This window comes from Falco biarmicus, chromosome 3 (genome assembly GCF_023638135.1).
Source record: "Falco biarmicus isolate bFalBia1 chromosome 3, bFalBia1.pri, whole genome shotgun sequence".
NCBI classification, from domain to species: domain Eukaryota; kingdom Metazoa; phylum Chordata; class Aves; order Falconiformes; family Falconidae; genus Falco; species Falco biarmicus.
This window is the reverse complement of record NC_079290.1, coordinates 27,127,038-27,143,960: the sequence shown is the minus strand read 5'-3', so window position 1 is coordinate 27,143,960 and position 16,923 is coordinate 27,127,038. Positions and strand designations below refer to the sequence as shown.

The window sequence follows — 16,923 nt, the reverse complement described above, 5'->3', positions numbered from 1 at the left end:
GATTAGCTATTGGTTTTACATGTTATTAGACCAAAAAGTGTTGTGAAAACGAAATATCTGAACATGTGAATATGGTATGGAAAGAAAAATGTTGGCATTTCATTTCTCTGGATATTATAATCTTTAAATGCAAAAATGAGAAAATTTTATTCTCTGAAAAATACCTACATCTTTTTTTTAATTGAAAAGTCCTATAAGTGCCTGCAAAGCTCATGCTGTATATTTCAAGCACAAATGCAAGTTCAGAAAGCTAACAAGCAATAATATTTGTATGTAAATTTTGTTATCTGGCAGCAGTACAGCTTGATAGCATCCTTAATGACTAAACCTTTTTTCCTTGAGTGAAGAATGAGTTTTGCAATGCAGAGTTTTCACAATTTGTTTCTAAAATCATATTTTGGAAATAATTTAATATATTTTATAGGATTTAAGTATTTTGAAAACTTTTTGGAAGAGATATGCCTGTTCACCTCCCTGTGTATTCAGTATGAGCAATAGAAGTAAGCCCCTGCCTTAGTGATGAAGCAGACGTCTTTCTGTCCTTCAGTAAGATGGTTCAGACGAACCAGTTACCATTGTGTCAACGATTACTTGCAATTGCAAGTATTACTTACTGTGGTCTTCAAATGTATGAGATACAGAAAAAATTCTTAACCTTGCAAAATTAATTTAGCCTTAGATGTGAGCGGACTCAAGTAACTATACCCAAAAATAAATCACTGAAACTATGGAAAGGCTGATCCATGGCAGTTTAAAGGTAGTCAGTGTACATGTAGCAGAAATAGTGCTGGGTAATTGATTCTAGTTTTATTCCAGGATGAGAAGGGATGGAGTAGTGATGCCCAATCATTGCTGCTTTCTAAGGAGGCAGACAGAAGGTGGAAGATGGAGTAGTGGGAACAGCTTCATTTCTGAAGGGCTGTGAAAGGCAGGGAAAGAGGTTCCAGTTCTTTTCTGTGACTTCTGGAGCAAAACTCTCATGTTGAGAGAACAAAGGATTGATTAGAGTTTTTGCTAACTTTGAGAATGAAATTCAAATAGACAAGGACTTTCAAATATGGGGGTTTTTGGTGGTTTATATAAATATATATATTTTAATTATTTTTCTCTGTGATAACATGATTGCTGGGGGAGAAGCCTACAAAACCTAAAAAACCCTACTAAAGATGGGCGACCAAATTGGAAGAGTTTGTAGCCCTGGACAGTGAAGGGCCAAACAATAGAATGGTCTGGCAAATAAACCGTTGGAGAAAACAAGGGCAAAAAATTCATGTGATTGAGAGAGTTTAAGAGATCAACTGCAATAGAAGACAAGGAGCACAATTATTTAGATTTCTTCTTATCTTACCATATCATGAGGTTTCTCAAGCCTTCCAAGAGTGAATCTACTGTTATATACTTACCCTTTATAAGCAGAACATGACACCCCTCTATATTTGATTTATTCTTATAGTCAGTATTCAGTGACACACTTCCCTTTAAAGAAAGGATGCTGCTTTGTTTTGTTTCCATCTTTCTTATGTGGAAAAGAAATTTCTGGATGGAATGTGCAACATTTTAGGAGAAATATGGTTAAATGACTTGTGCATTTCTGAAGGCTTCTGTGAAATTTAGACAGGCGTGTTTAAAATCTGATGCCTTAGACTGTGACTGAGACATTTAAAGAGTCTAAATCTGTATTTGGTCAACAAGAACCAAAGGGATAGGTAAACTCCAAATTCAGTTTAATTGTACTTAGCATGCTAATAGATGTATCATATTGGATGGTTGTGAGGCTCTTTGTCCTTATTTTTAATTCTGATTAGAATTAAAACCAGAAACCAAAGGCCTCAAAAAACAGTGCCCAAAGTAACCATCTGTACTGAACCACATAAATAAAGGCTGATCTTCAGTCTGCTGAATGAAAAATAGTAAAAATATTGGATTATATAATTAAAAAATCAGAGTATATTTGCCCAAAAGACACAATAGCATTACATGTATTTTTTTTATCAGTAAAGGTTGCTAGTTGAATGTGTAGTTCTCCTGAGTCTTACATGCAGGTGCGTACACCACTGTTGGTTTTGTGTGCTTTGGTTACATCTCTGACCATATTTCTCATTATTGAGATGCTGACAAAGATGTCTTGCATTCTTAGGATTGCTAAAGAATCTCTATTAATAGCTGTTCGCTTTTCTGGAAACAGAGCCATAGTTATCCTCAAATGGTTGTGCCTATGTTTTCAAGTGGCTATAGCAGAATGTGAACTATTCTGTTCTTATACTGTGGAGTATATCAGTGGTGGGAACACTGAGGATCCTGCATGCTTGGGGAAACAGGATGTTGGAGAACTTAACAATAAGACTGCTCAGGCTTTCAGAAAACAAAGCAGAGTTTATAGCATGGCTGATCTGAATGGGTTTTTATGAGTACACAATGTAAGGGCCAATTGATCCCTCAGATATTTTTCTTTTGCCTTTCCAAGTTCTACTGCATATCATTCATACAGGGAGGATGTGCCAGAATTCTTTGGAGAAGTGAAATGGGGCGTTTCGTCTAATACTTGTCTTCCTGCTTCTTTCTTTCTTCCTTTTTTCCATGTGAGTGCTCAGTATTTTTCAAAGACCCCCCAAAATGTATGTACACCTTTGTATGAGGCAGCATGGACAAACATCACAGAGTACCCGGCAAAAATCACTTTGGAAAAGAATCCAAACACCATAAAATAAAAGCTGGTCATAATCCTAATGATTACTTCAATAAATGTGTGAAATATTCCCACCTTGCTTCAAAAGGCCTCTGTCCTTTACCAGCTGCACTCGTCTGTCCCTAGTGATGAAGACCTGAGCTGACCCTGTCAATTTATGAACCTGTGATTCTAGAGATTCCTTAACTTTCTAGCTTAGATCACCACACCATCTTATTAAATTCTTTTACTAAGCAGTGCCATGTATTCAGCAAATAATCCAAAGTAACATTGTTAACATGGTTTAAGCATTGTGATAAAAAATTGTTTAATTGGCGAGAAATGTCCTCTGGGTTTTAGTCTTTGTTTAGTGTGTCAAGCTTGAAGCCAAGAAGAAAAAAAGCCCCAAGAAAACCATCAAGCAATTCTCAAATAGAAAACAGGAATGCAAAGGCATGCTCCCCCACTAGGATGCTGGCTAACTGGAATTGTCTTCAGTTTAGCATTCCCTTTTAAGGGCAGTTATTAATGCTTCAATCTCATTTAAACAATACAAAAACACTTAAACAACCTTTAATTTGTTTTCTTGTTCCACATTTCTGAAGGTGTCAGCCATATTCTTTTCAGACTGTGATGTGGATCACAGACTTCTTGGAAAGGCTTTGTTTGCTGCAACGATAACTTTTTAATGTTTGCCACACATTGGACATAGAGCCCTGAAGCAAAGTTCAACAACCTTTTATATCACACATCATCCGATATTGTGCTAGACCTGTAGCAGTTAGGCAGTTATATGTTTTACACTGTAGACAGCCAGAATGGCAAAATTAAGAGCTAATTTCTTAAAAGTGGAATTGGAATTGAATGGCTCTGGAAATAGGAGGAAATGTAATCCTTTGAATGCAAAACCTTTAACTGACAAGTTTTGATCAAAGCACATAACTTTTAGATTTTGCTTTTAGGAGACAATCTTGTTTCCTTTGCCTGTTTTGATAAGATTTTTGTTTCAAGTTTTTGGTTATTTTTCAGTGTAAAATTTATTTTCCTGTATTCTAATAAATAGCATTTCAAGAGAAATCTCTAGTAAGAAATTTGGCTAGCATTTTTAAAAGTACTTACCAAAAGTTAGGGTCCTATGTATACATTTGATTTTTAAAATCAAATGTTATTTAATCATTTGCACTACTTTGAAAAACCAGGCTCAATTTTCAATAAAGTCCTTAAGAAGCTAATTTATCCACTCCATAAATACAATTGCTAGTCATATTGCTAATTTTCAGTGTTTGCAAATATGAAAAATAGAAGCATAAATTATTTTATGTCATTTTCCTGTCTTATACCTAAATTCAGAGACAAACAGGGGTTCCACGTCTGCCTGTTGTAGTAAGATGTATATCCTCCAGCATTAGAGACTGCAACTTCTTTCGTTCAAAGCAAGGAAGTCCAGGTTTATTTTAGGCCCCAGCCTGAGCTGATGCAAATCTTTTTGTTCTGGATCCCAGATGAAAGAACTATCATGTACCAACCTGTTGAACTTGCCCCTGGACAGCTAAAAATCATTGCAGGGGAGACAGTTCAAGAGACAGCCTAACTCTAATTAGGTCAGGCTCTAACCTCCAGTTTGTGGCAGATACATATCTTCCAGATACAGTCAGATTGTTAGATACCCATTATATATATTAGTACTTGTTAGATAGACCATTTCAAGACCAAGGGGATGTGGCTTTGTCTAATATTTTATGAAATGTCAGTGGTCATTATAATAGCAACGTCAGCTATCATGGTGGAAGAAGTCTTGAGAGAGGATCTCTCACCATTTCAATCACTCTATCCCGATAGTTCATCTCTGTATTTCATCAATGAACTTCAATATCCCTATATTCTGATTAAGCTGAAAACGTATTGCTATTTTCTGTAATGTACAGAAATGTCTCCTTCATGAAAGCATTCATGTTTTTCTCCAAATTGTTTAATTCTGAAAAAATATAGTTCTTAAATTGAGATAATTATGCCACAGGATACAGTATATGCTTTTCACTTTGTAAACCAAGGTTAATTCAAGGGATGTAGAAAAATATTGACTAATGTGATGATATTGAAGAAATCATTTAAATAGAAATAGACAAAGATTTTTAGGCATGACTGGTGCCTTTGTAATTTTGTATTATTCAGTTTGAAACATTTTAAAATAATCTTAAAGTGATTTATTGATTTTCAGCATTTTCAAGATACTAGGTCTCTTTATAGCTTTTTCAGTTTGAGCAACTAATAACTGGGGGAACCAAAAGCATTAATTACTTTAGCATCAACATTCCGAACCTGCTCTGAATTCTTTTAAGAGGTGATGACTAGGCCCATAGCTGCTGTGACAATCTTTTCTGTTGAGAAGTTAGCATTGTTTTATGGGGTCAGTGGATAATACTGATATTGTTCAGTTCTGCTGCTTCCCACCAAAGTGAGATCTTACTCAATTCAGTCTTCTGTTCTTTCTAATACTTCTTCAGACAGTTCTTTACAATGCAATTGAAACCTCAGTTTGGAGAGTAGGACCCACTATGCTGACCTTGATTGGAAAAATCTAGAGAATTTATTTATTGTAGAATTTTATAATAAATGTCACAGCACTTCAGTTACACTTTTAAAATTCAAGAACCTAATAGAATTAATGCTTGCTAATACTATGGTACTATTTTCTAGAAGTCAATTTGGAAATATTTTTCTATATCATTTTTAAACATGGAGCAAGAACAAGTGAAAGTCGGGCAGGTTTCAATTTTCCCTTATTTTGACAATGTCTTTATTTAAAGACTCATAGGGGAAAGACAACAGACATGTCAATGAATGGACTTCTAGGCATTTTAAAAAAGGAATTACCGTATAGTATTAGATTTCTGTATTAAGAAGATATTTCAGGCAAAGTAAAGATTTCTTTTCACCATGGGTATGAAATAATTTAGGAATGTCATCATTCTATCTGAGCTCAAACTCAAGCGTATTTTAAAAACTGACTTCATTTTCATCTATTTTGCGTTATATTGAATCAGTGGTATTGTTATCAAATCTCTTTCTGCTTTAGAGAGTAATGAGGCAGTAGAAGACAGTGTGGTATTTGTAGTGTTTATAATGGTGATAGCAGTTTTAAAAAAAATATAACTGAAAGCTTGAAAAGAAAACACAACTATCTCTATTTCTGCTGTTTTCCTAGCAGTATCCACAACCCACACAGACAATATAGGCCAGGCTACCCAAATGCCAAACCAGAAGAATTCAAAAGGCCTTATTTATAAACTGTGCACAATATGGGGCAGGAGAGGCCAGGGAATGGGAGAGGTTTCATTTTGGTACCCACTGGTTTACAAAAGTGTAGGCTTATGACTTGCCATATCTGTTTCCCATTAATTTGCCTAACAGTTCCACTAGGAATTGCCAGCAGAAGAGCAGCCTTGATCCCACACAGGATGGGATGCCAGATCTTATCAAAGTGTGACACATTATTTATGCTCTCTGCAGGAGCATATTTTTCTTTCTTACACATCTACTTTGCTCCAGTATGATTTCTTCTTAAGTATGACTTTATCCTCTGCTTTGATACCCAACTACAAAATGGTATTTCCTTAAAAAATAACAGCTGTTTCCCTCTTCTTTCTGTGTACTATAAAGTAGATCACAATTTCATGAGCAACCCTCAATAACCAATAATTCTGGAAAAATATTTAATTCTAAAAATGCGTGCTATTTTTGGTTTGTAGCTTGGGGGTTGTTGCTCCATATTCATGGGATTGTTTTAATTGAATTTAATATCATTTTGGCTTACAGTAAGAAAAAGAAACAGAGAGTCTATTTAAAAGTTAATGGATTTCTAATTAAAGTAAATTTCATTTGACTTAAAATTCTTTTGCATTAATTACCAAACTTGGATTTCAGAGTGCAGTATTTATGGCCTGCCAAAGTATTTGATAGGGATCCAATGTATTTTCTTTCTTTGTAATAGAGGAATGCCCTGAGCCATTTACAACCTTTGATATGCATTCAGAATATTTGTTGGCATCAGTTAGCTGGATTTAAGTGCATGAACTATGATCTGAGTATTGCTGTTAATGTCTTTTGTTCTTCATCATTTTTTAACTCTAAGACAAGCTACAGTAATATCATTATTAAACCTTTTAACCTGTAGAAGCTATGAGAATTGATTAAACCACTGAAGATTTAAAATAATTACTGAAAACCATTCTGACACATTCAATTTTTATGCTTAAACCAGTAGACTGCATATTGTGTGTGCACTGCATAAAACATACAGCACAAGTAGATTTTTTACTTTTATTTTTGTGTCATCCTATTGAAGGAAACTGTAAAGTAACTATGTCTGACACCTGCCTTGCTCTCTTTTGTGTTGAGCGTGTTCATGATTCTGGAAGTGCACAAAATACCCCTGAGTTCCCTCCAATAAGTCTTCAATAAGAGTGCACAAATGTATACACGAGCATGCAGTGAATATGCCTCTGGATGTAGGGCACCATACTTGGTTGGTTGACTAAACTCATCAAATTAAATTAATTTGGTGGTTTTTCTTCACTTTTCATTTTTAATGCATGATTTATATTACTTTTATTATTATTTCTGCATTTTCTCTCTCCTCCCCTTTTTGTTTTACATATTACTTTCATTTGTTTATAGAAGAAAAGAAAGCAGATCCAGAGAATGGGGATACAGGTAGGGTGACTTATTCAAAATTTTTTCATGTTTTTGACCTTTAAATTCCTTGATCTATTATGTTTAAGCAAATGTGTACCAGGGACTTGGATCACAGTTTTGATGCATTTTGGGGATTTCAAAACAGACACTAGGAAATGGAAACTAAGAAAAGGCTTTCCCAAATGCTTTTTTTGAAGGAGTCATATTAGGGTGAGAAATGAGAAGAGACCGGCATCAGCTAAGGAAGGCTCTCATACACCTCAAGAATTCTGTTCTGTCTTCCCCACTCCAGGCACAGTGTGCTCACCTGCATACTGCCTTTTTCCTCTCTGTTACAGGTTTCTGACTTCCAAAATCTCAATGTTTCTGTAGTTCCCTCATTACTAGTTTCCCCCCAATGCCTGAGCTGCTGTGCCTCCCAGATTTTGTATCCCTCTTGTCCATGCCTATCCAAAACTAAATCTGTCCTAATATTTTAAGAGAAATTCCACTCTACTTCCATACCCCAGATTTCCCTTTTAGTCTCTGTGCCTCAGAAGCCTCGCTGTACAGCAAACTCCTTCTCCAAACACATCATCATCACCAGTATCTATAGTAGCTAGAACAGTTTAGTAATTCCCACTGGAGAAGGCAATGAGAGAAAGAACACAGATGCCAGTTGTTCTTATTTGTGTTTTTTAAATAGATAGGTCTGCCTTAGGCTGAGCTGGGTGATAAGGCCATTTTGATGTCCTTTTTGTCTCTGGTGTGGACCAGACTCTTACCCTTAAGAACAACCAATATTTGACCTAAAGAGCAAATAATAGTTGTTAGCTCCAGGCTGAATTAAATGATTGCTTATCTCTTTGTGAAAATGTGACTCTATCAGCACTTGAGGTCAGGAAAAGTTAGATATTAACTACACCACTGATTACAGCCCCTTAACATTTTTAGGATGAAACAAACATTTAGTTTTCAGTTATGAGGAAAACTTTAATGGTGAAGCAGCTGAAGCTTATCTTATTTCAAGTCAAAACATGAAGATAATGGTTTGCCTTCAAAGCTGGAGCTGTGATTCCAGTGCCTGTCCTGAGTCGTGTTGAAGGAATTATACAGCTGCCACCTAGACCATCGCAGGAATTACGCAGGTGCCACCTCAACAGGGCTTGTCCCTAAATTCTGCTTTAATAAAAGAATCTGAGTTCCTTCTTTTACTGTGTTTAGTATGCAACAGTAGTTACAGCTCGAGCTGGGTGCCTCTGAAGAGGGGCTCCACCTGTCAATTGTTACTGACCTTTATAGTCTTTATAGGTTGTTTGATTTCCTAATGGCACTTCTGCTCATCTAATCCTGTGTGAAGTGTCTGGGGTCTCTTCCTGATTTGCTCCTGCAGCCTCCAGTCACCCTTTTTGTCTGTGTCTTGAGATGTTTCCTTATCTTCTGTTACAGAATATCCTGTAGTTAAACTTTTACTTATACCTCCTTATGTGCTGCTTACATTTGCATAGATAAAAACAAAGGCTAAACTCCAATTTGTGCAGCCTAAGGCTTAAGATACTTAGGCACTAAAGTGCTAAGCCCTCGCACAGATTAGTGTCTCCATGCAGTCCTTGCAGATCCAAGGGCAGGTTGCAAGGTTGCTGTGCACAGCACTTGGGCACCTTATGCTGGCATTTCAGGACTGCGCACTGTAGTTGTGCTGATTTCCTTCAGCACACTCTCTTCTGAAAATATGGAGAATGGCTGGTATTAAATCAGCACTAACTGTTCGTCAGCTGGGAATTTCCTTGTGCTGATGAAAACTCCTCTGAGCCACGTTCAGGCCACGGGCTTTTTAATTTTGGATAATTGTTCAAGATAAGCAGAACTCCAAGGTGTTGCCTACAGTGTAATGATCCCAGTTATGTTTGATGAGCAAAACAAGGCTTTGTCCTTCCATCAGTCTTTCTTAATTTTTTTGTATTCCTATGGCTGAAGTTTGGGTGTCTCACTGGACATTTCAGTTGGAGGCATAGACAGCTGCTGTCTAGAAGCAAAAATTCTGGAAGGGTGTTAAGGCAGAAGGGTACAAATGAACTCGCTTTCGCCTGGCCAGAATTTGGTTGCATACACATGTACAACGTGGCAATGCATGAAAGTATGTCAGAAGTATCTTTAATTTTTCTAGTACCAGTCTCTGTGGTCTTGAAAATGTGTGGTGCTGGGCTCTGGCTAAGGACCTGAATAACACAAGTGCTCAGTCAGCCTTGTGCTACCAGTGTGAAAGCTTATACCTCTTCATCTTCACCACTCTTGATAATAGCTAGATCCAGGTTACTTCTGATTTGCCTACTCACACTCCAATACACCTCCTGATTACAGGGGGGTCCTTAGTATAGGACTGATGTTCAGCCTTGGTTACCAAAATCATGTTAGGAGCTGGAGCTTCCTAGTGCACCTGGACAGTTAATGAGCTCCCTGGAAGTGCTTTCCGCTCCCGCTGAACTCCCAGACAGGTTTCAGCGAAGTACAGATTTGCCAGCAGCAGTGGAGATGATGGTAGCCCTGCACTTCCACCACTTGGCGTGACACTTGTGCATGCTGGACCACATGAACGGGAAGTGCCGTGGCACTCTCCCAGCCTTCCTATTCTCATCCCGATCATGGCTGCATCTGGCTTAAGTTACGTCAATATTAGCCTGCAGCAGCCAGTAACCCTGCACACTCTTTCTGCATGTCAGTTCCATGCAGGGTAGAATCAAAGCTGATCTTCTGCATTATGAACTTTACACCACCCTCAGGGTTCCCTCTTTTTGCATGTAACGGAATTCACTCACTTGTTAAAGGCAGTTTCAAAAATACATAGCAAATTCGATTTTCTTTAAATTAATTTTTATGGGAATTGAATTTTTTTTCCTAAATTTTGCCATCTTCTTTTTCTCTTGAGACTAAAATGAGCCACCAGTTTTGTTTAATTTGCTACAGAGGATTTACACCAAGGGGTTATGTGTCCCATTTTCAATGGCAAATTTCAGAATGCTTGGTTTTGCAGATCGTCGGAAATTGGATTTGTAGAAACCTAACTTTCACTTTACCACCTGATCATAGATAAGAATGAATATTTTCACAAGTAATTGTGAAATTTCTAATTTGTGCTCGAGAGGTATTATTTCATCAGTACTTGTAATTTCCTGAAATTTTGCAGAATGTCTGGTGACAAAGAACACGTGATGATTTCATAAGAAAACTTCATAAGAAAAATTGACAAAGTTTACCTACTGGTGAAAAATATTCCTTTGTTACGTTACTGAAGAATGACAGGCAGATTTGCAGAGTGTTGTGATTTCAGCAAAGGGTGATTTCTTTCTTTGAGCAAAAGTTATTTTCCTTCAAAACCACTTATGTGTTACTGCTGTCATTGAAAAAGAAAAAAATATCATTTTCCAGTTTAAAGTTTCTGTTTTTAATAGAATACATCTTTAGAGCTTTTAAAACTAGATCCTTAAAAATCACTGCATCTTAATAATAAAGTGGCAAATATTGCTATGGGACCTATAATGGTTGAGGAAAATTGTGATAGGAAAAAGTAGCTGTATTTTATTTCAGGAATTTTCATCTGCTGCTGTCTTTCTCATTTTGTTTCTCCCTATGAAACACTTTTTTTTCCTCTTTTATTCATTTTTCTTGGTTTTCATTTCTCTTAAAAGTTTTGATGAATTCTTTTCAGTCATGTTGTTTGCAGGCAGTAAATACAGAGAGTTTGAACACAAAAAGCAGAAGCCAGAGGGTTTATAGCTAACAGTACAGTTTAGCCTTATTGCACTCCCTTTCACTCCCTTCCAGATTTCCTGTGAAGTGCTACAAGATTTAGCTGACAGGTCTGATAGTATTTGCTACTGCCATTACCGTTGTAAAAAAAAAATAAAAAATACAAAGCTCAGAGGCCCTGTGCAAAGTCCTACTTTACTGTTAGATTATGACTTAAAACTGAGATTTGGAGTTTAAATCAGGTTTATATGTACACTAATATTCCCATCTCAGTTCCATAAACAAAGTCCAGCTTATTCAATACATAGGATGTTCAGAAACTTCCGTTTATGACTAGTGGGATTCTGAAATTTTAATCCTAGACAGCTTTTGTGTTAGAATTATGGAAAGTTTATGACAAATGTCAGTCAAAAGGAATACTTTTTAGCATTCTGTGGCTAATGAATTGATTTGTACCGTGTAAAGTGGAAGAGAATCAAGCCTGTGTGTGTATAACGATAAACTATATTTTGTTTGCAAATCTTTTTCTAACATTATGGGCTGTTGTCTTCCTCTCATTTTTCTGTTTCTCACCTTTCCACCTCAGCTTTGGCACTTAATTCCTTATGATTTTACATAGTAAATTGTGGTGTTACAGTACCAGTTGGTTGAAACCAGCTGCTGCCCGAGTCATAAGTAAGAACCCATCCCTAACGGAGACTAATCAAGTATTTGCTCCAAGATTAGTGAATCCTGAAATCATTCTTGAAGTTGCGTGTCATTTGAATGTAATAAGCCGATGCCACTGGGTGGCTCTTTAACATTCCTTTAGATATCTTTAAATTGTTTTGAGCATGCTAAGAATATGCTCAAATGGTAAACGGAAGGTCTGCTAGCCTGTGGCTGTTACTTCATTAGTAATTTGGCATACCACACTATAACAAGTGCTGAACCAGGATCTCCACCCAACATAAGCACGTTGTCTTTGCATTCCTTTTTTAAAATGAAAGACTAGTTTCTCTTGACTCTTTTGGAAATAGTAAAATTCTGTTCTGTGGAAACATTGTGCTTCATTTACATTCATTTATTCCACAAAGTTAGTTTCATTTGAATTGTGTAGATAGGACAACAGTTTTTAAGATTCTGCTGAAATACTTATCTACTATTTTCCTCCTCTTACAACTTTTCCATTTGCTGCACAATTGTAATTCAGAAAATAAAATTATATATACCGTAATTTAAGTAAATCAGTTTTCATCTCTTTTTGTTAAAACTTACATGAGCATAACTTTAAATTTTGAATTGACTGCTTGTGTATTTATTTATTTATTTTCTTTTAACTTAACAGGTGCAATGGATGTAGAAGAGAGGAATCGCCAAATGAAAATGAGCAAGTACAAACAGGTAGCAGGATCAGATTCCAGGCTGGAACAAGATTATCATTCTAAGGCAAGGGAGTTTTGTTTTGAAAAGCAACAACATATGCTAAACTGAAATAGCCAATATCCTTTCAGAAAGTGATAGATGAGTGGGAGGTTGTTTCTTCAGTAAAAGTTTCTTCTGTGTCTATAACAAGATTATTGGAAACATGCAGCAAAATCCCTTAACAGAGTTGTCTTGATTATTAAAATTTAAGGAGGGTAAGTTAAAGAAAATAAAAGTGGCAGTGTAATTATCCATTGGAATGAACAATAGGGACATGACTTAAAAACTCAGAAAGAAGGAAAAAAGAGGTTTTTTGAGTGACAGATGGAATGACAGGTATTGAAACCTGTTCATGGCTTTCATATAGTTGAACACAGGGTTATCTTGATCTATTGAAAACTGGAAGATGTAGTGTTACTTAGTTTAATAGTGGCAGTTTCTTGGAAAGGTATTTTGTACATGAACAAAAGCTTCTATCCCAGCTGTGGCAATTTGCCAAAGATCTGATTCGTTATGTAGTAGTATAGCCCCAAATCTACTATCCAGAATTTCCTGCTATATGGAACAGGGTCATGTCATGTACAGTGTGTTAATTAAAATAATCAAGGTATTTTCAATTTAAACTTCTATTATACAAAAATAATTCAGTGTCCTCTAAAAGACTTCATTAATTGAGGTCAGACTGCAAGTGGAAAACACGAGACTTCTGACCTATAAAAGCTGGCTGAGGAAGAGAAGTCTGTTTTAGTCTTCTGCTTCCAGGATGTAGTTCCTTGCTGCAAGGACTGGCAAAGTTACTCTAAACTGAGCCATTAATATTCAAAGACAAAGAAATCATCAGATTTTCAAAGTATTTTCAGTTTTGCAGATAATGTAGACGAATGTACATTTCAATGTGGGAAAACAGGAAGAACTTTAGTGAAGCCCATGACAAAATGAAAAACCCTATTAATGAAAATAGTTAGAATGGACAAAGCAAAAAGAAAACAGTGAAAATGGCTTAAAATATTTTAAAAACTCTGTAGAAGTGCTGCATGATTATTTGGGTATTTTACAAATGTAGGGTTTACCACAGAAGGCATAGGAATTTTTATTAACGTGTAGGAGGGATTTGGTGTATTGTCATGTTTAGATGCTTCTTTTATGTTGACACCGATGGCAAAATTATACTCGCATGTGTCATTGTTGGCTTTGAAAGGTGTTACCTTTTAGAGATGAGCGTAATACTGTGAGCAGACCTCCTCGTAAGTGTTATGATTGTATGTACCACAAAAATATTACTTTATGTATTGTATGTATAACCAGACTTATTCTGCTAACTTTCCTGCTCCCTTAACGCTTGACTGAAATTTGAGTCAGAAGTTAGGACTGGTATGGAGTAAAGAGAATAAATGGGCTCTCATGTGAAGGAGCTGGATAGAATATAACTACACAAGGAAACATTTCCTACCCTTGTTTTTCCATTTCACCTACACCATATTATTGGGCCTCACTCTACATCTTTTATCTTTTTTATTAAAACTTTACCTTCAGTATTATTGGAATGTATTAAAGAGGAAAACTATAAATGGAATTATTTTATGAATATGGTGATTTATTTATTGCACACATCGAACAAATTTTCTCCAGAAATAAACAGTTAATTTACTCTTCTGCCAAAGTGTAGTTGCAGTATTTGAAAATGAGTTATTTATTCCATCAATGAACTTGTGGAACTAGGCAACGAATATTCACATATGTATTAATTCGAAATGCAGTCTTAAAATGACACTTAAAATGGTGTAATGTCAAAGCCATATAAGAACCGTAACTCTCATAAACCATATGAGAGTTCCATCTTCACTTTTTTACTACCACTGGTTCAATTCCCCTTAATTAAGTGCTTATATTATCTAGAGACAGAAAATGAGTAAGTACAATTTATCTACCTGGTTTCTACAAAAAAATATTCTGGAATCATGAACTGAAACACATCTTTCAAGTGCTGACTGAAATATGTTCTGTGTGGTACATGATGACTGATTTTTTTAAACCTGTCAGCTAGCACAAGCAGGCAGTCAAGCATAACATGCCTGAGAAAAATGTCATTGAGTAGGCACTAAGTGACATTCAGGAAAAGTAGCACATGGAATTTTCTTTTACCTTTCTGTTCTATTTCTTTCTTTAAATGGAAGTCAACAGCAACTGTATGTCTCTCATGATTACTTTGAGTTAAGAAAAAATATCCTTCCTTGCTGAGAAAGCAAAATTTATAACAGTAAAAGTTACATTAAATTTTAAAATATGAAAATAGACATCAAGCATTATACCTCTGGGTATGTTTTGTTCTACTTCTGGAAGTCAGCACAAGAAGCTTTAGAGGAAAGTACATACAATTCTATGGTACATAGTCATACATTAAGAAGCTTGTGGCAAAGTTTACTTCCCGACATCTGTATTCTTAGAAGCTGCTGAAATATAAAATTGATTTTCCCTTAGATTTTTTCTCATGATTGTTAAAGTTCCAGATTGTATTTTTATTATTCGTATACATGCCTCATTATTTTTTGAAAACTAAGTATTCCATACTATTTTGTATACATGAGCTTGGAAGGTACTATATTGTGTAGTAGAGTTATTTCCTTAAGTGCAGAAGTTGCTTCCTTAAGTGCAGAAGTTGCTGAAGTATGATTTCAGCACAGATACAAGGAAAGCAAGCAATATATTTGGTTTTCATATTTACATCTAAGGAGACATGAGAGGAAAAACTGTGTGGGCATTAGATAGAAGTATTTCTGGTATTGGAACAACTATTTCTGAATATTGAGTACTAGTAAACTTGTACTAAAGTCTGAATTGCAGTGCTGGTAGATGTTGACGTGCAGGAAACCCTGAGTTTTGGTAATGCAGGAAAGCAGCACAGTAGCACGAGTGTTCCACCAGGGGGGAAATAGCAATTTACCATACAGTGGGTCTGCAACACTGCTCTGGTTTACATAATTTTCTTCAAGAATCTTTATAGGACTGGTTTAGAATTTTGCATAAAAACTAAGTGTTTCAGTTCTTAAGTGCTTAAGCAAGATGCATTGTGAGGAGGAAGGGGCTGAGGTGGGAGCCCAGAGAAGCTGAGCGAGCAGCCTGCTGGGTTCATTTTGTTTGCATTTGGTTGAACTGTTGGAGTTCAGTTCCCATACTACCTCATACAACCTCTCTAGAGCTCTCTGCCTTGTTTCATGCTTGGTGCTGCTGCAATTAGCTCCTCTGGCAAACAAATTGATAGTGCTATGCTTGGTGAGTAACTCCTGCCCCTGGCCATGCTCACCACTGCTCAGATTCAGGAATCCCTGCTGACGAAGGATAAAAGATGTGAGGAATCATGCCATTCCTCTCTCCTTGCCCCATGACTGGAATGTGCCCAGTGGATGGACTGGGGAGAGTTGAAAAGCTTTATTCTACTGAGAAAAGAGACAAAAGGTACTTCTTGTATGCAGAGCCCTAGAAGTGTTTTCAATCAATGTGAAATGAATGTAGAATCAAGAAAGAATTAGAGAACTCCATCAACTCAGGCCATACTAACCACCAGAAAAGGGCTTGAGTAACTTAAAACATTGAATGCCAAAGTAAAGGGGACTGGATTTATGTAGGAGTTAGAATAGTGAAAAATGCTTGTTTTCTTTAGGAACAAAGGTGAAGCAGAGACTGGCAACTAGCTGACACACATTTAAACCTCAAAGTATCATAAGGCTTATTTTATTTGTTTTATTAGGAGAAAATAATGACCTACAAAAAGGCAGAGAAATCCAGTTATATAATACAGCAATTAGTAATAGTCAGTAATTAGGAATGTAACACATTAGAGCAACAAGTAACAAAGTTGGGGTAAAAGAGGTAAACCACCAGATAAAAACTCAAATTTTTGCAGAACTGGTGACAAGATTATTTAGCCAAATGTAGAAGAGAATACCAAATACAGATTAATACAGCACACCAAAGAGGACTTGCCAACTCCCCCCTTAATGATTCATATTGACGATAAGACTGAAACTTCCTATATCATCAGCTTTTAGTTTTAGGTATGAGCATAATTCTCTGTGTTTGGTGTAAGATACTTAGGTATGAGCGTAATTCTTTGTGTTTGGTGTAAGATACTAGCAATATCAGCATACTAGCATGCTACTTGGTGATCTTCTAACCTGTTAGCAAGATCAAGACAAACTGAGCTGTGGAAAAGAAGAGTTAAGCCTGCGCTCAGTTGATTTGGATAGTCTAGATGCAGCTGAAATGCCTTTGGAGCATGCAGACCCTGAAAAGCTGCAGTTCTTCAGGCTGAGACACTTTGATTCAGCAATGAATCAAGTACTACCTTGTGGGTTACCTGTGTGAGAGAATGTGCAAAAGGTAAGAGCTGTAACACTGGAGGTGGAACAGGTTGAGTTTGAATACATTGAAAGCAG

General features: G+C 36.3%; 1 protein-coding gene across 50 annotated transcripts in view; it reads left to right on the top strand.

Annotated features, from left to right (window-relative positions):
- The window catches only part of RIMS2 (regulating synaptic membrane exocytosis 2), a 484,966-nt gene that overhangs the window by 376,198 nt on the left and 91,845 nt on the right, over nucleotides 1-16,923 (top strand). For 34 of the 50 annotated variants that reach the window (XM_056332919.1, XM_056332910.1, XM_056332929.1 and 31 more), the window contains 2 exons: nucleotides 7,343-7,378; nucleotides 12,414-12,514. In XM_056332919.1, the coding sequence (XP_056188894.1) occupies nucleotides 7,343-7,378; nucleotides 12,414-12,514 (137 nt within the window). The remainder of the gene's footprint in view (nucleotides 1-7,342; nucleotides 7,379-12,413; nucleotides 12,515-16,923) is intronic. The other 16 variants (XM_056332927.1, XM_056332924.1, XM_056332902.1 and 13 more) reach the window with 5 other exon arrangements.